Source organism: Microcaecilia unicolor, unplaced genomic scaffold, assembly GCF_901765095.1.
Source record: "Microcaecilia unicolor unplaced genomic scaffold, aMicUni1.1, whole genome shotgun sequence".
In the NCBI taxonomy this organism is placed as follows: Eukaryota; Metazoa; Chordata; class Amphibia; order Gymnophiona; family Siphonopidae; genus Microcaecilia; species Microcaecilia unicolor.
Genome location: NW_021963002.1, coordinates 209,248 through 230,788, shown reverse-complemented (window position 1 = coordinate 230,788; position 21,541 = coordinate 209,248). Strand labels below are relative to the sequence as shown.

Sequence of the window (21,541 nt, the reverse complement as noted above, 5' to 3'; positions counted from 1 at the left end):
GGTTGGGAAGGGTTGCCTAGGGTTGTAGTTTATGGGTGCCGTGACATCTTGCAGTGATGGAGGTTGCGGCAATCATTATGCAGAGGTGCCGCAGGGTCAGGAGCAAGGGGGCTGCGGTCCTGTCCCCAATGACCCCACTGGACCACCAGGAATGTAGGTAAACCTGGGGACTTACCTTCACAGTTGGGGTGAGGTGGTGGGTCTTGCGGGGGGGTCTTAATGCAGGCTTGGGGAAGGGGGAGGGAAAGAGGGGGCATTGTCGGGGAAGGGAGGGGGCTTGGGGGCTCTTTTTTAAAGAAAAAAAGTTATGCAGGTGCCAGACCAATATTCAGAGCTGGCACCCACATAGTTAAGCAGGTGCCATAATACATTCACCGGGTTTCCAGTATAGCTCACGTAGAGCATAGCAGAGCTGCAGGTTAATATACAGGCATTGTGACTCAGCACAGAACCATTTTTGGTTTTCATACACTTAACCTGTATTTGCAACAATATATGCTCACAGGTTTGAAGAGCCCTGAAGCAGGCACACACGCCAAAACACGTCCGTATTGGGTCCTAGATGTGTTATCAGAATAAAGGTCCTTGCACTTGGAATCCTCTTTGTATTCACCTCACTTTTTAGTTTGGTATTTCATCCCAATTAGTTATTTATATTTTTACTCCTCATCCAGTTGTGACCCCCTCCCCTTTCACTTACCCTGCCCCAGTATTCCATTTCTATCTCCCTTATATCCTTCTAGCTCTCTCTCTCCTCTCTCCTTTGTGCCCTAATTGGCCTCACTTTTTTGTTTAGTGTTTCCACAATTGTGAGGGTTTGGACTTTTTCCTCTTTTGTTTCCCTTGATTGGGATGAAATGTCAGAAATGAAAGACTGAGATGGTGTGATGGAGGCAATAAAGGGGTAGGAGTTAAAATAGATGAAATGCAAAACAAATGAAGTGGCGATAGAAGGAGCAGAAAAGAGAGATGGTGAGAAATGACATGGAAGAGAGAAAGAGAGCTGGAGCAGGGAGTCAAATCATTGAAGGAAAAGTAACATGGAAAGAAAAAAAGGGGGGAAAAGAGATGTCAGAAGCTGAAAGTGGAGAAGAGAGAAGAAGTAAAGGAAGTTATTTCCCATAATTTGGACATGTATATACTGGCATTTAGATGTGTATATCACATACATGTTTAAAGCCTGATTTAGAAAACCAGAATATGTCTGTCCAAATTGCGAATGTGTTTTAGGTTGGATAGGACTGGACTAAAAATACATATATATTCTCCATTTCAGAAGGGGAATGTATGTTTATGTCATCTAAGATCAACATCAGGATTTACTGTTGCTCCCAGGGACATTTAGGCTAATGAGAGATGCTTGTTTTGAGCAGCGCTGTACTGGAGGGATTTCTTTCCCTCCCTAGAGTGATACTGATATATGATATTGGGCTTTGTGATAGCTTGGAGGAACAGAAATACAGGTTTGTAAAATGGCAAACATATGCATTATGTGCTGACACACACATGTGTGTGTTACGCAATACCTACATTCACATGTATGTGCTGACATAGACATCTGCGTAACCATGTTCTCTCCATTGATATTAGAGAACAAACAGAGGCAGAAGATCTGCAATGCAAACACAGCAGAAACAAACAGCAGACCAAGAAATATAGAAAATACGAGGGCTTTTATTTCACCAGATATACTTACGCCTGACGTGGCCACATTTGGCAAAAGGCTGCATCAGAGGCAAAACTAGAGGGGAGATTCAACAAACACACATCCCTCTAGTACAATTAGAGGCTATTTCACCCTGATTGTTAGTACTAGAGGGATACGTGTTTGTTGAATCTCCCCTCTAGTTTTGCCTCTGACGCAGCCTTTGGCGAAACATGGCCACGTCAGGCATAAGTATATCTGGTGAAATAAAAGCCCTCATATTTTCTATATTTGCTGTTGTTTCTGTTGCTTCATTGATATTATCCACATTAACCTTTGTAAATGGATGCTCTCACCACACGTAATTGGTGCGTACATATTGATTCCTGCATACATTTTTAGAACAGGCTCTTTGTCAGCAGATTCTATTTCAGTTCCAATTTCTACATTCTATCTAAAGTGGGGCTTATACTTTTCTTTATGTTCAATATGAATATCTGACTGTGTGACCTCAAATTTTTGATTTATACAGTATTTACTTCAATTTTAGCTGTATTACTAGAAAATAGCAATATTGTACTCTTGTGAGCGCTGTATTCTTTAATTTTGGATGAATGCTTCATGCACTGTATCATTTGTTTTTTTGAACCCATGTCTCCTTAAAATCCATAATCCGAATATGGGTTATCTGAATGTGTATTTTGTGAGTTTCTTCTTTGGACTGGTACAAGCCTGGAAGCAAGCAGCAAGGAGTACATTCACTTTTATGCTGCTACCTCCTCCCAGATTAAAACAAATTTTCAGATTAATAATTGTAATGTATTAGGTTTGGCAATAGGTATCTCCTATCTTTGCTTATTGTTCAGTATAAGAGGAAATGTATTTCTTTTGTTTTGTTTTTTTTCTCTCCAATGTTGCACTGCACAGAGTCAGGTTTCTTAGGGTTTCAAGTTCAGATTTTGTCTGCATATTTGTAATTTGTGGTTGTATTTCTGTATTTGGTGAGGGTGTTTCTGTGTTTTAATTTTCTGACTGAGGTGTGTTATTCTGTTTGTATTCTGGGGCTTGTTCCTAGTCATTTGGAATTAAGGACCCCAAGTGTGTGTTGAGATGTGTTCAAAGTGTGGGGAAGGCCCAAGGGGATTAAATTATTGTTTTATTTTATTTATAACAACTTAATTTTACAAGCACTAAAATAACTTGCCAGAAATACAGAGAAAATAACACACAAGAATTATTTTCAATCAGGTAATTCTATACTCTTCCTTAGACCACAAAATAGGGAGAGTGAAACAAGACAAGGAGATCAATTAAACAACAGTAAACAAAGAAAATGTGGTATTAACCTGATTATCCCCAGTTATTATTTATCTGAATCATTATTCCACATTGATCATCTGGTTGGCTTCTTCAAACCCAAAACGGTGTGTAGTCAATTTATTTCGTTGGAGGATTAAATTATTAAAAGGCCCTTTTACAAAGTGGCAGTAGGGCTACCGCATGGGTAGTATGCGGCAAAACAGCACCACTGTCGGGCACGCCCAGGCACCCTGCGGTAACTCTGAGTTTCCCACCTGCCGTTTCCTGCACTAGAAAATAATTCTTACTTTCTAGTGCAGGGGGCATGGAGTAGGCATTCCCGGCAGTAATTGTGCAGCACAGGCACGTTGCTGCGTGCTGTCCGATTATTATATGAGTAGCACTTGAGCCCTTAGCACCTTCTAAATTCTGCCATTTTAGAGCCGCGCTAAAAAATGGCTGGAGCACATGAGAAACCCATTCTCTTTCCATATAGGAATCCTTTATCCCACACATGTTCAAAAGCACAAAGTCCCTCCTGAGGGATTAAAAAGCCATAAAATAGGAGTGAATTAGGAACTGGTTAAAAGATAGAAAACAGAGAGTAGGGTTAACCCTCAGATTCTACACAGTGCACCTAGAGATCCGCACCGAAATCAGCGCAGATTCTTCATCAAGGCACGTAACTTAATTGGCTTAACATGTTAATCAGCATTGATAAAAGCTCTTAACAATTGGCACTGATTAGAATTTACGCACACAACTCGCAAAGAGTATTCTGTAATGAAGTGCGCCGAACTTCTAATGCACACAGGCAAAAAGGAGCTTGGTTATAGGAGGGGAACTGGGCATTTTATGGGCATTCTGGAATTTCCACATGTAGTTATAGAACATGGCCCAGGGCGCCTAAATCTACGAACGGGGATTTATGCCACATTTTTGTTGGTATAAATAGATGCGCATTGAGATATCATCTAAGCATATTCTATGCTTAGTTGGCACTGATTTCAGCACTGATTTTTTAGGTGCCATATATAGAATCTCCTCCTAAATGGCCAATTCTTTCAATATTTTTATTTAACAGATTGAGTTCTACAACTCATTTCTAGCGGATGTAGTAAAATCATTTAGCATAGCTGGATTTAAAAATGGTTCGTACAGAGTCATGGAAAAAAAGAGTCCATAAACTATTATTAAGGCAGACTGGGAAAAGTAACATGGAATCTTGCTACCTTTTGGGACTCTACCAGGTTCTTGTGACCTGGATTTGCCACTGCTAAATGGATTTTTGGTTTGATCCAGGAAGGGTAAGTCTTAGTTCTTAGGTGATCCGCTTAAAAATCTGTATTCCAGTACCAAACAATGCTACAGCTAAATCTATCAGCTGTGGTAAAGATCTCTAGCCAAATCAAGACTTCCTGTAACCATTATATGTGATGTAGAGATGCTACCCTACAGTGTAACTTCTATTACTAAAGGCAATGACAAATATGTATTTTGAGGAGGGGTAAAATTTCTATTACAATTTTGATTGATACAGTTTATAGACAACATAAATATTTTGCTTTCCTTTCAACTAAATGTGTGACTCTGGGCAAGTCACTTAACCCTCCATTGCCCCATGTAAGCCGCATTGAGCCTGCCATGAGTGGGAAAGCGCGGGGTACAAATGTAACAAAAAAAAATAAAATATAAAATGTTAAATGTAAATGCTTAGAGCTTGTCAGTAAAGTGGATTATAAATGCCAAATTAGATTAAATTAAATTAAACTGGAGTGCATTGTACTGAGCCATGTATACTGTGGAACTCTTGAATTCATGCCCTTCAGTTGTGGAATACTTATATCTGTGAGGTATTTGAGTAAACACTTGGAAACTAATACAATTTAATTTGAGAATAAAGATTTTCTAATCTAATATAGGTCCATATAACCTGCCAGATTTGTATTTAGGTCCAAAGGGGCTTACATAAAGAAAACCAGCAATCTCTAGGAATTCACAATTAAAAGAAAAAATTATTAAACACTCTCTTAACGTCCTAACATTAAAATTTGCAGAAATCTAAGAGGTTTAAAATACTTATCAAATAGAAGATTTCGATGCTTTTCGTAAGGAAGTATAAGAAGAGCTGTAGTCATATGTTAAGTGATACCTTATTCCAAACAGAAAGTTATTGAAATACAAATGAAGATTCTAGATCAGAACATGCTTATGTTTAATTCTGTTTACAGTGGGAAAACAGAGCAGTCGCGAATGCTTAAAGTGGGATGAGCGTTGATTAAATGGGAAAGCTATTGCTCTAGATAAATAGGCAGGAGCCTGGCTTGTTAAGATTTTGAAGACCATACGTGCAACTTTAAATACAGTTCATGTTTGAACAGGTAGCCAATATAGTTTAAGAAGTAATGGAGTAGTAACTCTATCTTATTTGTGAGCACAGTAGATTAGCCTGGCAGTTATAGTCTGCAAAAGTTGAAGTTTATTAAGGGAGATTGTTGATATCCTTAAAAAAAAGCATTACAGTAGTCTAACTGAGGAAGGACCAGTGTTTGGAACAGAAGTTTAAAATGTTCCTCAAGAAAATAAGATCTGTTAGGTCTTAATTGCTTGTTTGAAGAAAAGTTTTCTTAAACTATTTATCTGAGGATCTATAGAAAGAATAGAATCCTATTTTAACTCCCAAAATCTTTTAGGACCTTTCAATTGGGAGAAGTTCACCTGAAGACAATGTAATAACTGTTAGTAAGGAATCTTGCACATTAGCAAACCACAACTTTTTTGATCTTTATTTTTTTTCTTACTCAGTTATTCTCCACCAATTACCTATAAGGTAATAAGATTTACATTTGTAAGAAAAAAGGGGGAATTAAATATTATATTTGTGAAATTACATTAACCTGCACTGCAAGGTTTAAGAACATGTGCTTGGAACATAAATACCACACCTCTCTACTTAACAAATACTTCAAAATCCAATTTTTCACATGATCAACACTTTCCCTTAACTCTGAGAAATGTTTGGGCTAAGTTATCTAATGTAGGTATCAAGACTAGAATATCATCTGCATAAGAGTAATCACTATTGGCATCTAATGAGCTTATATAAATGTAAAACAACAAGGGTGACAAAGGAGATCCCTGAGGGACACCACAGTTTGGGCTCCAGGTCACTGACAGGATGCCACTTTTAGTAACAGTGTAACTTCTGTTGTCTAGGAGTTCACTGAACCATTTCAAAAACAGTCCAAGAAGGATACCCAACTCACTCAACCTGACTAGCAATAGAGAGTGGCTAAAATGGTATCAAAAACTGCAGAAATGTCACACTTGACAATCCTAAGCTTAATTGTAACTGAGGAAATAAGAATATTTTGCATTAGGAAGGAGAAATGTAGAAAGTCAGTTCTTTGACAGCAAATTTTTTTTTTTTACTTTCCTTATATTAACTAATGAGAGCATAATTCGAAATGCCTATTTATTGCCCCTTCCCTTTTGTGGCGGACCCGAAAAAAAAATCAGGGACATATGAGACTGAACTAGATGAGGTGGAGGAATTCAGCATCTCATCCTGACCCATTTTTCTCATGGCCTTTTCACTATGATTTAAATAATTTGAACGTGTGTTGTCTCTTTGCAATTGTTACACTTTCTCCTCTAACATGTACATATTTATTTCTGTTCTGTGCCCTTATGGTTTTCTTTGGTAAGAGCCAAAGTTATAACTTTGCATTTGTAGCTCACTAACCCAGCTTAGATGTTGGCAATGTTTACATCGAACAAAAGTTATTATGATAGTATTTGTACATTACTCTTTTATATGGCAGTTACTGTGCCTCACCAAAAAACTCATTACTATTCAAGTTCATTCTAGAATGAAACTGAAAACTGGGCCAGTACAAGGATGTGTGGTGCTCTAGACAAATTTTTAATCTTGTGCCCCTCACCTGTACCTGTGCTCCCTTTCCTGGCTCTGGCCCATCTTCAACCTACTGACTCAGTTTGGCTTCTCTGGAAGCCCTAACTTAACACTTCTTCTGGCTACTCAGCTCCTGTGGCTGGCAGAAGGAAGGGTGCTTAATAGCACACCAGCTTTCTCTGCCATGTGGGGCCAGTTATGGGATTTTGGGTTCATACAGCAAGATTGATCCTGCAAAGAAGATCAAACAGTGCTATTAAGTGTTCCCCTTCCTGCTGGCCATTGGGGCTGAGCAGCTCAGGAAAAGACTGAGAGTCTGGGAGAGAGGAAATTTAAATCACCTGCCTGCTGCATTTGCCACCCCCAGAATCTCAGTGCTCTAGGTGACCACTTAGTTCACCTAATTGAAGCACATGACTGAAAAGTATATTCATATCACTTTGAAGTGGCTAATCCCACCAGAAATATAACATCTATGATAATTCCTATGGGAATGAATTTGCTGATTTTTGATGCAATAAGTTTTAGGATGGGACCTGGCTTTCTTGTTGTCGTGTTCACAATTAACATGCAGTATGGACCATGCTTCTAATCAATCTGTTGTCTTTTCTTCACTGTTCCCATCAAAATGGTGTTTTCACAAGAGTAAGGAACAATGATCCTGGTGCCTTTCCTGTCATTTAACAGACTGATTCAGGAGTAGATATATATTCCAACTCAAGTAATCTATATTATTTCCAAATCATAGATACCCCACAGGCTTGCCTACATATGGCCTTCTCCCTCAGCCAACTTAGAGCATGGATCTTGTTGCAAACCTGGCTTTCATTATCAGTTATCAAAAACAATGAGTGCTTTTCAAACTATCCAGAAACTCTGCAAAGCCTACCTTGTACACATTGATGGGAAGAGCAATAAGGATGTACAACAAGTCCCCCAGTGCCAGACTTGCGATGAGGACATTGGGTCCATTCCTCATACATTTGTTTTTGTAAATGATCCTTATCAGTGTAGAGTTCCCAATGATGCCCACGATGAAGATGGCACAAGATAAGAGAGTATTGATGTACTTGAACGCATGTCTGATTTCAGTTGGCGCCAAACAAGAGGGAAGCTGAGGGGCTTCAGGTGGGGCATTTCCTGTGCCAAGTATCTCCTCTGACAGGTTGGATATCAAAGCATTTTGCACAGTATCCAACTGGATTAAATTATAAGCCTGTTCTTTGTGTAGTGCTGCCAGTGGATCTGAGTTCTCCTTCAGGTTTTTTGGTGTCTGGATGTCCTGACAACAAACTTTCAAGCAAAAGCAAGTTAAGCAAATGGCCAATGGAAGGAGATGTGAAAGTAAAGCCATTGAAGACTAACAATTAGGACAGTTCCACAATGTTTCAATCCACAGGAAATATTCTGGAGAGGTACTTTGCTTTTCCTGTGGGAAAGAGAGAAACACAAGTAAAGAAATGGGTTATTTTCTGCAGGCACTCACGCAGCCCAGCGATGTGGCCTAATGGCTAGAACAGTAGGCTAAGAGTCAGGAGACCCAGGTTCAAATCTCACTTGTACTGTTTGTGATTTTTTTTAATGTGAGCCCTCCAGGGACAGAAAATACCTATTATACCTGAATATACATCTTTATAGCCTTCAAGCTTGCAGATTTCTTATATATTCAGGTACAGTTTCATTTTCTGTTGCCAAATGAATTATGAAATCAGTAATAAAGGCCTTTTATAAAATAAATGTAATGTGGACATCACAGAACCACAGTAAAAATACTTAAAGCCTGACTCTCCCACCTCTTGAAATACCAGACAAAAACTACAGAACTTACGTGTAACATAGTAGATGATGACAGATAAAGACCTAAATAGCTTAAGTAGTCTGCCCAGTAGAGTGTTTCAGGTTGTTTTGGCTGTTGCCAGAGGATATGGTCAAGGAGACTAACAGAGTGGGATTCAAAAGATGTTTAGACAAGTTCATGGAGGAAAAGTCCATACAAAGTTATTAGCCAGGTAGATTTGGAAGAGCCATTGCTTTTCCCTGGAAATGAGCTATGAGAAACAAATCTACCTTTTGCAATCAGATGGGTACTTGTGATCCAGGCAGAGTGCTGGGCTTGATGGACTTCGTTCTGACTCAGCATGGCTTTTCTTGTGTTCTAATTTTGTACTTGAGGCAATAGATGTTTAAGTGCAAGCTGTGTTATTCATTGAAAGGTAGCACCACTTTTGAGGAGGTATTATTTTTTTCTCCTTAAGGGCAGGGGGTCATTAACACATGGCCTGATGCTCCTCAGGGATCCTCTTAAAGGGACTGGTTTGGAAAAAAAAAACATTACCCCACCCCTAAATGCCCTGGTGATTAATCCCCCACCCTTTGTACTCCCTAATCTACTTAAATACCCCACCTTTATCCTCAATCTAATATCCCTACCTCCAAAAAACCCCTTCTCAAATACCCCTACCCCAATACCAATCTACCAATGGTCTCCTTGTTAGCTAATAGCCAGGCAGGAGCAGTCCCTGTCTGCAAAATGGTAGCCAAAGCCCCCTAGCAGTAGTCTTGTGTTAATTCCTCTAGGGCAGGGGTCCTTAAATTCAGTCCTCGAGGTCCACAACTCAACCTACTTTTCAAGATTTTCACAAAGAATATGTGTGAGATCTATTTGCATTCACTGCTTCCATTGCATGCAAATAGATCTCATACATATTAATTGTGGAGATCCTGAAAACCAGATTGGGTTGTCGACCTTGAGGACTGGATTTGAGGATTCCTGGTCTAGGGGGTCTGGCTACCAAACAAGGGTCATTATCAAAGTGATATGCAAGCCACAGTGAAAATAATAAGAGACCAAACAGCCTGATAACAGAGGCAGACAAGGCTATGATGTGAACAGCATCTCTGCTAAAAGTCTAGGGCAGTGGTTCCCAAACCTGGTCCTGGAGGTACCCCAACCAGTCACGTTTTCAGGATATCCACTGTGAACACCCTGGTTTAGATTTTTTTTGTAGAAGGTAAGGTAATACGTTTCTGTGCATAGGTCGTGTTATTTTGTTCCATGTGCTGGCTGAAGCCCCAAACGTGTTAATTTTGCTGATATCAATGGTAGAAATGAGAGAGGCGCATGTTGGGACAACCAAAGTTCCCTTGTAGAGAGTAGGTAAGCAGCAGTTGGGAAAGTTGCTCAGGAGAGGACTGATTCAGGCATTTGAAGATTGCAGTTTCTCAAATTTTACCCTGTTGTTAACTAGTGGCCAGTGTAGTTTCTGCAAAATTAACATAACACAGTCAGAGGACATGGCCCCTTCCAACAACCTTTCCCTGTGCTTTGTAAATGCTGGATATGTTTAATGATATATTATGAAATGCCATGGAATAGGCTGTTGCAGTCATCTATTCAATTAATTATCAATATTTATATATGTATTTATGTATTAATTTATGACACTCACATATACCATGTTATGGCCAAAAATGGCTTCAGTGTGGTTCACAATATTTATAAAATGAAAAAAAGAAGAAAGGGGATAGAGCAAAAAGGAAAAAGAGGAAAAAGGATTGAACTAATTGGCAGGAAGAGTAAAGAATTGTGTGAAGAGATGAGTTTTAAGTGCTCTCTTGAAGGAGGAGAGTGAAGGTTGGTTCCTAATGTAGAGGGGAAGGTTGTTCTATAATTTTGGTCCCAGGTAATGGAATGCAGAGTCACAGCAGAGGGTGAGGTGTAGTTCTGATGAGGGTGGATGGGTGAGGAGGTGGTTATCTGCTGAATGAAGAAAACAGAGGGGGGTGTAGGGAATGAGCAGTTTGTTAATGTAAGAGGGGACAGAGAGAAGGCATGATTATAAACCATGGTGAGGATTTTCAACTTGACCAGAGCAGTAACCAGTAACCAGTGTTCATACATAAGGAGGGATGTAACATGGTCAAAGCGATGGGCATTGTGAAGGAGCTTGACAGCTGTAGATTGAACAAGTTTTATAAATGCTTAAAGGAGTAGAGTGGAATGCCAGCATACAAAGAATTACTGTAGTTAAGGTGTGAAATAATGAGGGCCAGAATAAGAGGATGAAGGAGTGGGATAGGAAGGAAAGTACAAACTGAGCGTGTATGATGTAAGGCAAAGAAAGAGGATCGAATGACAGCTTCAATTTGGGGTTTGAAAGTCAGCCTGTGCTTGAAGATAACTCCTAGAATTTTAATACAGTCTTTATAGGGTAAAGAGCAATTGTCAACAGAAGGGGTGAGATCTAAGGTGCTGCGGGGTGTGGTGAAAAGAATGGATTTTCACTTAGTGGAGTTGAGGAAGAGGAAGTTAGATTGAAGCCAGATAGAAACATGACAGAGACATTCGTTAAGACAAGAGATTGAAGAGGAAGAGTCGGTGATATGACAGAAAATGTGAATGCCTTTGGTGTAGCAGAAAGGGGTGAAGCTGTGATCTTGTATGATGGTCAAGAGTGGGGAAAGAAAAATATTGAAAAGTATAAGAACAAGTATGGAGTCCCAAGGTACACTGGACTGAAGGTCAAAGGAAGAAGTGACAGTGTGATTGAAGCCAAGTTGATAGGTCGGACCAGAGAGATATCTAGAAAACCGTGACAGCACAGTGTCTGAAATACCAATAGCTTGAAGGTGGTGAAGAAGAAGTATATGATGAGCATTATACTGAGTTTTTTGAAGTAAGTGCTCAGGTGATGAATGTGGGTTCAGTGCAAAAAAGATGTCTTTACTAACACTGAGATCTGAGTTTCCATTGTGAGATCATATATAATGGAAAGTCCATTATATATACAGTGCTGAGAAAAACTTGGGGAACTCCCTAAGGTGGTCTATACAGCTTAGTAAAAGGGGCCCTTAGTAATTTGTGATACCTCCTTGAACAGCTAAAATTTCAAATAACTTTCTGTAACTGTCTCTCCAATTGCCCTTGAGGAATTTTGCCCATTCTTCTGTAATTAAGTAGAGAGGTGTGGTAGCCCTGTTAGGTTATCAATGGAAATCAAACAAAATAAAACATGGAAAAGAAAATAAGATAATACCTTTTTTATTGGACATAACTTAATACATTTCTTGATTAGCTTTCGAAGGTTGCCCTTCTTCGTCAGATCGGAAATAAGCAAATGTGGTAGCAGATAGTATATATAAGTGAAACATCCAAGCATTACTTTGACAGTCTGACAGGGTGGGAGGGTGGGGGTGGGTAGGAGGTATGCATTGATATTCTAACAGGATCACCCATCCTGTTAGAATATCAATGAAATGCTTTGATGTCCCCATGCATACCTCCTACCCACCCCCACCCTCCCACCCTGTCAGACTGTCAAAGGCATGGTTTATAGAAAACATGTAGCGACAATTCCTATGACTAAATTTATTCGCGGCCATTTATGTCAAATAAAACCTGGTGTAAAAGCACACGACTAATTTAAGTGCAGATCAGGCACATTATATAACACTGGGCATAAATTTTCAGAACACCCATGACCTGCCAATGCCCCTCCCATGGCCATGCCCCCTTTTCAGATCCACGCAGTCCAATTTATGTGCCTCACTTTATAGAATACACTTAGAGGTTCATTTTTGAAAGAGAAAAATGTCTAAGTGTCATAAAGCACCTTTTGGACAGATTTCTTCTCAAAATGTGCAAATTGTTTTTTCAAAACCTGTTTTGCAGACGTCTATCTATGCATTTCATCTTCAGTGCATCCAAATCACAAGGGGGTATGTTGGGGGCATGCCTAACACTTGGACATTTTTCAGCCATAATGGAACAAAACAAAATGTCTAGGATGATAACTTCAACATTGTGGTCTAGACCTGCTTTTCTAACGGACAAAAAGGTGGCCTAAATGACTAGGTGACCATTGGAGGGATTCAAGGATGATCCTCCCTTACTCCCCTAGTGGTCACTAACTCCTTCCCACCCTCCAAAGATATGAATAAAAATAGTACTCACCAGCCTCCATGGCAGCCTCAGATGTTATAGCCAGGTCCATTAGAGCAGCATGCAGGCCCCTGGAGTAGTGTAGTGGTGGGTGCAGTGCACTGTAGACAGGTGGACCCAGGCCCATACACCTTCTACATGCTACACTTGTGGTGGAAACTGTGATCCCTCCAAGACTCACCAGAAACCCACTGTACCCACATATAGGTGCCCCCTTCACCCATAAGGTCTATTGTAGTGGTATACAGTTGGGGAGAGTGAGTTTTGGGTAGTTTTTGGAGGGTTCAGCAGACAAGATAAGGGAGCAACGGTGAGATGTGTACCAGGGAGCATTTATATGAAGTCCACAGAAGTGCCCCCTAAGTTGCCCCATTGCTCTCCTGGGATGTCTGGGGGACCAATCTGCTAAAAAAGCTGGCCCCTCCTATGTCCCAATGGTTTGATTTGGTGTGTGTGTGTGTGCGTGCATGTGTTTTTTAATGGCCTAAAAAGATAGATGCACAAAGCACAAAATCTTATTCGAAACAGTATTTTTGAAAAAAAGATAGATGTTTTTTCTTTTTTTCAAAAATGGGTATATTTCCTATTTGGATTTGGTATGTTTAGCACAAAACGTCCCAAGTCCAACTTAGATGCAATATCGAAAATGCCCCTCCATGCGAGTTATGTGCATAAATTCTAATTAGTCCCAATTAGTGCTGATAATTGTTTGTCAACATCCAATTATTGGTGCCGATTGGCTTGTTAACCAATTAAATTCCATGTGCAAATTGGCTACACGTGCTGATTTGTGCATATAACTTTAGTTGCCGTTTATAGAATCTGGGGGTTGTTATATAAATGCAGATCCTCTTTAAGTTGCTTATCGACAGAACAGGTGGCAATCCTCAATAACTTAATGTACCAATTCTCTAGAAGCTTGTCTAAACTTTTTGGAGTTGAAAGATTTTGTACATTAAAGGCCCCTTTTACCAAGCTGCGTTAAAAGGGGCCCTGTTGCATCACTGGCATATAGATTTGCTGTGCACTGAAGCCCCTTTTACCATAGTGGGTAAAAGGCAGAAAAATGAAAATGGCTGTGTGGTAAGTGCAAACTTGCCAAGTGGCCATTTCCAGGAGGATACACAGAAAAAAAGCAACACTGGGCCTTCAAGACTGAGACAACAGAAGTATTTATTGATAGGTGACCCAACACGGGCCGTGTTTCGGTGTTAAACAACGCCTGCCTCAGGGGTCAGAGTTTAGAAATGGACTATGTAAAATATATACGTGTCCAATGTCTCCGTGAATGGATGTGTGAAATCTATGAAAATCAGCTTGCCTGTCAAAACGGACAGCCGCAATATAAGAAAAAACTTTTGTGGTAAACTTATCTTTTGCCAAGGCAAATTATAAAGTCGGCGAGACAGCAAACTGTTTATCTTTAATAATAAAAAAGGCACCCAAAAACTATTGAAGATAGTTTGCTGTCTCACGGAGACATTGGACACGTATATATTTTACATAGTCCATTTCCAAACTCTGACCCCTGAGGCAGGCGTTGTTTAACACCGAAACACGGCCTGTGTCGGGTCACCTATCAATAAATACTCCTATTGTCTCAGTCTTGAAGGCCCAGTGTTGTTGTTTTTTGTGTATTTTCTATGTATGCTGTTTACCCTCTCTGTTTGGTTTGTCATTCCCAGGAGGAGCCCTTACTGCCTCCTATTTAGGAAGTGGTAAGGGATCCCGGATTAACCTGGGGGGTAAGCCCCCAGCACTACGAAATTACAAAATTTTCTGACACACCAGAAATGGCACATGGTGGGGTGGCACTACAGCCGGCTCCCGTGGTTGGCTGGTGGTAGTGCCGGATTGGCATGCGCCAACGCTGCAGTAGCTCTACTACAGTGATGTAAAGAGGTCCCTAAATGCGAAGAAGACCATAGGTATAAAATGGATTTTTTAACCATTTATCCCCTAATTCTATAAAGGGCGCTTTGAGATGTGTGTGCAAATTTGGGCACACGTGCAAATTATGTGTGCATCTTAATGAACAATTAGCCAATTAGCACCAATAATTGTCTTTTTAACAAGCTAGTATTGACACTAATTGGAATCAATTAAGATGTAAGCACATAAGTTCAGGCACGTGATCCATGCCTAAATTTTACATGTATCCCAAAAGAGGGGAAACGGAAATGGGAGGGGCATGGGCAGTTTGGGGTGAATTGTGGCTTGGTTTTTATTTACACACACAATTCTAGAATAAAGCATAGGCATTTGCACCATGTGTTTATTGGTATAAATGGATGCACCTAAATATAAGCGTGACCTCCTGGACTTAAGCGCTATTCTATAAACTTTGCCTAACTTTAGGCACGGCTTATAGAATAGCGCTCAGTGAGCCTCTTTTACAAAGCTGCGCTACTGATTCTTGGTGCAGCAAATGAGAGGAAGCCTATTCAATTCCTATGGGCTTCCTCTCATTTGCCACATGGGAATCGCTAGCGATGCTTTGTAAAATAAGCCCAGTGGATTTTTCTTATGCTGATTTTTTCAGCACCATTTATAGAATCTAGTCCTTAGCATGCGCTAATTCCATTAGCGTGCTAAGCTTTAGTAACAGGGCCCCTTTGTGAGGTTCTCTCTTAATGCTGAAGTACTCTGCTGAATGCTGAAGAGTTTCCAGCTTATTGCAGGAATAATAAAAAAAGTTTCTTCCTGACCCTTTGCATTATTTGGTGAATAACCTTTTTGTCTTTTGGAAGGGCTGTGAGACAAAGCATCATTTTGATAGTATCATCTAAACCCTTGTCCTGTGTGTATGTTTTAAGCTTGGGGGGGGGGGGGGGGGGGGTTGTCTTCTTATTTTTTCATTTTGTTTTACTCCTATTTGTTGTCGCTTGTGTGCCTGCTGCAGATATATAATATGACGATATTCTTTTATTCCTCTTCATGGCTTTTATTAAAAGGATTATCTTTGTAATTAATGATTTTGTAGGGTTAAGAGGCTGGTTTACTAAAGTGCACCAAGCAGTTAGGAGTAATTCTATAAAGTAGATCACATTTGTAAATGTTTAGAATACCCAACCTTCTATTCACCAACTCCAACTCATAATCAATAAGTGAGGAGTAAAAATATTAGGAAGGAAAAAGCCTCAGAGAATCAGTTAACATATGTAATCTTAAAGTGCTCAAATTTGATCTAATCATAAATATTTAAAAAAATCTTTCCTGGTATATTTTAATCAATGTGATAAAGGTGTTCAACAGTGAAAGTATATATCAAAATAACAATGCATTAACCCCCCCCCCCCCCCCCACAAAACTTATCTTTAGAAATATTGCTCTTCTGTTCATTATATACCAGGAAGGACATACAGTATAAAATATAAGTGCATTCAAGTTCAGCCCCAAAACTCTGAATTTTGAGGTTTCTTTTAAACCTTAAGACTCTGACCCTTTGAGATCTTGGCATACTTTAAATGTTTACTACAATTGTTTAAATCGCAAGAGGATTGTGAAAAATTGCAAGACAACCTTACGAGACTGGGAAACTGGGCATCCAAATGGCAGATGATGTTTAATGTGAGCAAGTGCAAAGTAATGCATGTGGGAAAGAGGAACCCGAACTATAGCTATGTGATGCAAGGTTCCGCATTAGGAGTCACCGACCAGGAAAAGGATCTAGGAGTCATCGTTGACGATACTCAGTATGCTGCGGTGGCAAAGAAAGCAAACAGAATGCTAGGTATTATTAGGAAAGGAGTGGAAAATAAAAATGAGGATATTATAATGCCTTTGTATCACTCCATGGTGCGACTGCACCTTGAATATTGTGTGCAATTCTGGTCACCGCATCTCAAAAAAGATATAGTGGAATTAGAAAAGGCGCAGAGAAGGCGATGAAAATGATAAAGGGGATGGGATGATTTCCTTATGAGGAAAGGCTGAAACGGCTAGGGCTCTTCAGCTTGGAGAGGTCTATAAAATAATGAGTGGAGTGGAACGGGTAAACTTCAATCGCTTGTTTACTCTTTCCAAAAATACTAGGACTAGGGGGCACACAATAAAGCTACAAAGTAGTAAATTTAAAATGAATCAGAGAAAATATTTCTTCACTCAACATGTAATTAAACTCTGGAATTTGATGTCAGAGAACGTGGTAAAAGCAATTAGCTTAGCAGGGTTTAAAAAAGGTTTGGTTAGCATCCTAAAAGAAAAGTCCATAAGGCATTATTAAAATGGACTTGGGAAAATTCACTGCTTATTTCTAAGATAAGCAGCATAAAAATGTATTGTACTGTTTTAGGATCTTGCCAAGTACTTGTGACCTGGATTGGCCACTGTTGGAAACAGGATACTGGGCTTCATGGACCTTCGATCTGTCCCAGTTTGGCAACACTTATGTACTTATGTTTAGTGATTACTACAAATTCACTTGTCTTATTCATGTGCTACAACTAGATTGTAAGCACTTACTGTGCTGTATACATCCAGTAATGCTGTGAAATGTTAAGCAGCGGTGGTACAAGGCTGATTTTTTTTTTTTTTTATTCATATAGATTTGTGCTGGACTGCTTTCTTCTACATGTAGGATCCCTACTAAACAGCAGCTCTGAGTGTATGGGTGGAGGGTGAGGGGGATCAGAGTTCAGAGTGCTGCTGGTGAGGCAGAATTGTTGGTTTGATAGATACCAGATAGAAATTGTGTGTGTGTATCTATGTGTATATTTATATTCCATTTTTTAAAAAATTGCATATGTTCTAATTTTTGTGCTTTATCAGATAGCATAGTGCTATTATTCACCAGAACAACTGTTAATACAATTGAGAGATTTTTATGTGCTTCTGTACACAGGAAATGGAAGGTTTATCAGTGTGTGTGTGTGTGTGTTGGGGGGGGGGGGGGGGGAGAGAGGGGCAACTGAGCCATTTGGTTTGGGACTCAGAAAAGAGATGTTTGTTTGTTTTATATTGTTTATAACTGAACATGAATTTAATTTGCCTACTGGATTTTTTCCTTGGCTATAAACAAATTTCTTCACTTTTACACCTAAACATCTGTCTCAACTGCATCTATAGTTGTCTTTTTAGATGTATTTATTAGGATTTATTTAACCATCTTTATGAAGGGATTCACCTAAGAAGGTGAACAACTTTTATAGCTTGATAAGCAAGTTACATTGTATTAAATAGTACAGCAATAGTAAAAGGACCAAATGTCAATGTAAAACACAATTACACAATGAAGTAAACTTGGGAATAAGCAGATCAAATCCTAGTAATAAGAATAATATGATATAGTGTCAGAAATGAAGACATTTAGCACAGTAGAACATTCATATAACAGAAATATACAGTAATAAATGACAACAGACTACAAACACTACCCCACAATAGGCAACAATTATGTGTTCCAGGACTCTGGGATCTCCTACTATGCACTGGTCCAGGCCTCTGTCATTCTCTGAAAGGCCCCAGATAATGTATATGAGGCCCCTGTGCTAAAATGTAAGAGGCAAAACACGAAAAAGCTTGCAAAACACCTAAAATATGACCCCCCCCTAAATTTCAACATGTTTGCATATCTTTTGAGAGAAACATAGCAAATTCTGTCTCTTCTCAATTGTAAAATTCTGCAGGTAGCTCACTACATGGGAAATTTTATTTGAATGCATAAATAATGAAATCTTGTGATGCAAAAGCATGCAAGCAGGTTATTTAAGTATGCATTTTGTGAAAACAGCAATGCGGAAAAAGCCATTCTGGGAGGAAAGTTTTGCACGCAGTTTTGTTACTCTGCTCATTTACAAAAATAGAAAATGTGTGTGTGTAGAAGGTCATTAAACTGCAGGTTAGTATATCAGCCTCTTTAGTAATAAAGGGGAAACAAGAATAACATGTATTCCAAAATCAAATGCAAAAGGCAATGGAAGATTAAATCAATCAGAGCTATGTTCTTTGCATACCACACCAAAAAAAAAAAAAAAAAAAGCAAAAAAACAAGTTAGTGGTGGTCCCACAGCAAGAGAAGATTCTCAGATTACTCTTGGCAATTTCCTAATCATTTCAGAAGTCTTCTGCTGTCTGAGCACTCCTAGATGAGGTCACATCTGTAGCTGTTTGGCACGCTGGCTTAAATTTAGTATAGAAACACTTGTAATGTTCTGCTTTTTCAAAACTGTGCTCCCATTTCTCTATCAGACCTGGCTCTATTCATTTTATTTATTTATTTATTTATTTATTGCATTTTCTGTTTTTCAAGAAATGATTATTCTCACATTCTGTTCTATACAAATCTATAGATCTGTTATTAAAATAAATCCTTTTGTTTTCATATGAGTCCAAAGAATCTCAGCTGTCTATATCAGAGCCTGTTCCAATTCAATTCTTCATCACTTTGCATAGTGTTTAAAGAGTTCATGCAAAACATACGTGCTGCTACAAGGAATAGCATGTGGCATAAAGGTTATAAACGGTTTTAAATACAGCATACATGTTATATTATATAGCATTTTAAATATAGGTACATCTTTAGTGCTATAAGAATTAAATTACCTTTTCTTTTCACGCTTCCATTTCCTTTGGATGTAGGCAAATGATCTTGAGTTTCCTTAATTTTTTTATTTCATTACAATGCCCTTTCTGCAGATTTTAAACAAGGAGGAAGTCTGAAGTACTCTACATAGCAAAGTCCACTGCTATATCTGGGTTCCAAAGGTTCACATCCACAAGTGATTTGGGGTGGGCAGGCAAGGCTTTTGATGTTTGGTAAATGAAATCTGTCGGGGTGGACAGTAGTTATACATAGTGCTTGAGTCTGCCCTCTGATCTCTCTGTCACTGCAGCCAATGACTGAATGCAAGGGTGGGGGAAGCAGAGGCAGCATGACACTGGCAGGATGTCTCCTATAAGAGAAATGAAAAAAACAGAAAGTAGAGAGTTCAGGCAGAAACACTTGTGCATGTGTGTGTGAGAGAGGGATAATCACTTTTCTAGAGGATCTTTCTTATACAGTTTTTCCCAGATTGTACAAGTCAATTGTACAGCTCTGCACTTGCATTACAAGTATTGTAATGAGGAAGATGAAATATGGTGGTTAGTTTAGTAAATGCATTTTTTTTTACTGGAAGAAAGAAAATTCAATAGAGTCTATCAAAGTGGTTGAAGGGTGGGTTGGTTTGGTGTTGAGTTGGTAGTGTAGGAGTGCAGGACTGAAATTGCCATATGAATGGAGGGGGGGGGGGGGGAGAGAAGAGGGCAGTTGGATGTCTCTGTGATTTATAAATTGTTTTGTTATGTTATTCATTGGTTTTAACCTCTGACTTGTGAACCACCTAGGACAACAAGTTTTTGCTGCTAGAGTGCTATGTTAAGACAAGGTAAGATAACATCATGGGCTGGTCCTATGTCTTAGTGATAGTGCTTGGCACTGCAATGCAGAAGTTTCCTGGTTTGATTCTTGGATCTTGTCTTCTGCTCCCTGGATCAGTTGTGATTGGGGATAAAATGGTGGGGAGGTTGGGAATCATGGCTATTGTTAAGGGTGATACTTCAGAGCAAATTCACAGGCCATGATGTAGGATTCTGGGATAAGCCCAGATGCATGGCTCTATCCTCAAGTTTGTTGCTGTAATGACCAGACTAGGAAGAGTAAGAAAGAGGGTCTATGAAAAACAGGGATAAATTCCATGGGTAGATATGAATGATGGCTTGGGGTACCAGATCCCATCCAACTGAGTTGGAAGAATACAGGAGAAAGGAAGAACTTTAGGGGGAAAAATATCAATCATATTCTTGACTGATGGAAAGAATGCCACCATTTGCTGTAGTGTCTATTGTTTCTGTGAAAAGAAAGGTTTTGAAATATTAACAGGCTTATTTTCGAAAGAGAAGGGCGCCCATCTTCGACACAAATAGCAAGATGGGCATCCTTCTCCCAGGGTCGCCCACATCGGCATAATCGAAAGCCGATTTTGGGCGTCCTCAACTGCTTTCCGTTGCAGGGACCACCAAAGTTCACGGGGGCGTTCAGAAGCATAACAAAGGCGGGACTGGGGCTTGCTTAACACATGGCCGTCCTCGGCCGATAATGGGAAAAAGAAGGGCGTACCTGATGAGCACTTGGCCGACTTTACTTGGTCCATTTTTTCTTGTGACCAAGCCGTGAAAAGGTGCCCAAACTGACCAGATGACCACCGGATGGAATCGGGGATGACCTCCCCTTACTCCCCCAGTGGTCACCAACCCCTTCCCACTCTAAAAAAACCTTTAAAAATATTTTTTGCCAGCCTCTATGCCAGCCTCAAATGTCATACCCAGCTCCATGACAGCAGTATGCAGGTCCCTAGAGCAGTTTTGGGTGCAGTGCACTTCAGCCAGGTAGACCCTGCCCCCCCCCCCCCACCTGTTACACTTGTGGTGGTAAATGTGAGCCCTCCAAAACCCACCCGAAACCCACTGTACCCACATGTAGGTGCCCCCCTTCACCCCTTAGGGCTATGGTAGTGGTGTACAGTTGTGGGTAGTGGGTTTTGGGGGGGCTCAGCACCCAAGGTAAGGGAGCTATGCACCTGGGAGCAATTTCTGAAGTCCACTGCAGTGCCCCCTAGGGTGTCCAGTTGGTGTCCTGGCATGTGAGGGGGACCAGTACACTATGAATTCTGGCTCCTCCCATGACCAAAGGGCTTAGATTTGGTCATTTTTGAGATGGGCATCCTCGGTTTGCATTATGGCTGAAAACCGGGCACGACCA

General features: G+C 39.9%; 1 protein-coding gene across 2 annotated transcripts in view; it reads right to left on the bottom strand.

Moving 5' to 3' along the window:
• Positions 1-19,599, bottom strand: part of LOC115458708 (endothelin receptor type B-like) — a 39,860-nt gene extending 20,261 nt beyond the window's left edge. The window contains exons 1-2 of one of the 2 annotated variants that reach the window (XM_030188534.1): positions 19,345-19,599; positions 7,750-8,289 (exon numbers count right to left, since the gene is read on the bottom strand). In XM_030188534.1, the coding sequence (XP_030044394.1) occupies positions 7,750-8,214 (465 nt within the window). In that variant the 5' untranslated portion in view covers positions 8,215-8,289; positions 19,345-19,599. The remainder of the gene's footprint in view (positions 1-7,749; positions 8,290-19,344) is intronic. The other variant, XM_030188535.1, reaches the window with a different exon arrangement.
• Positions 19,600-21,541: the final 1,942 nt, after the last annotated feature.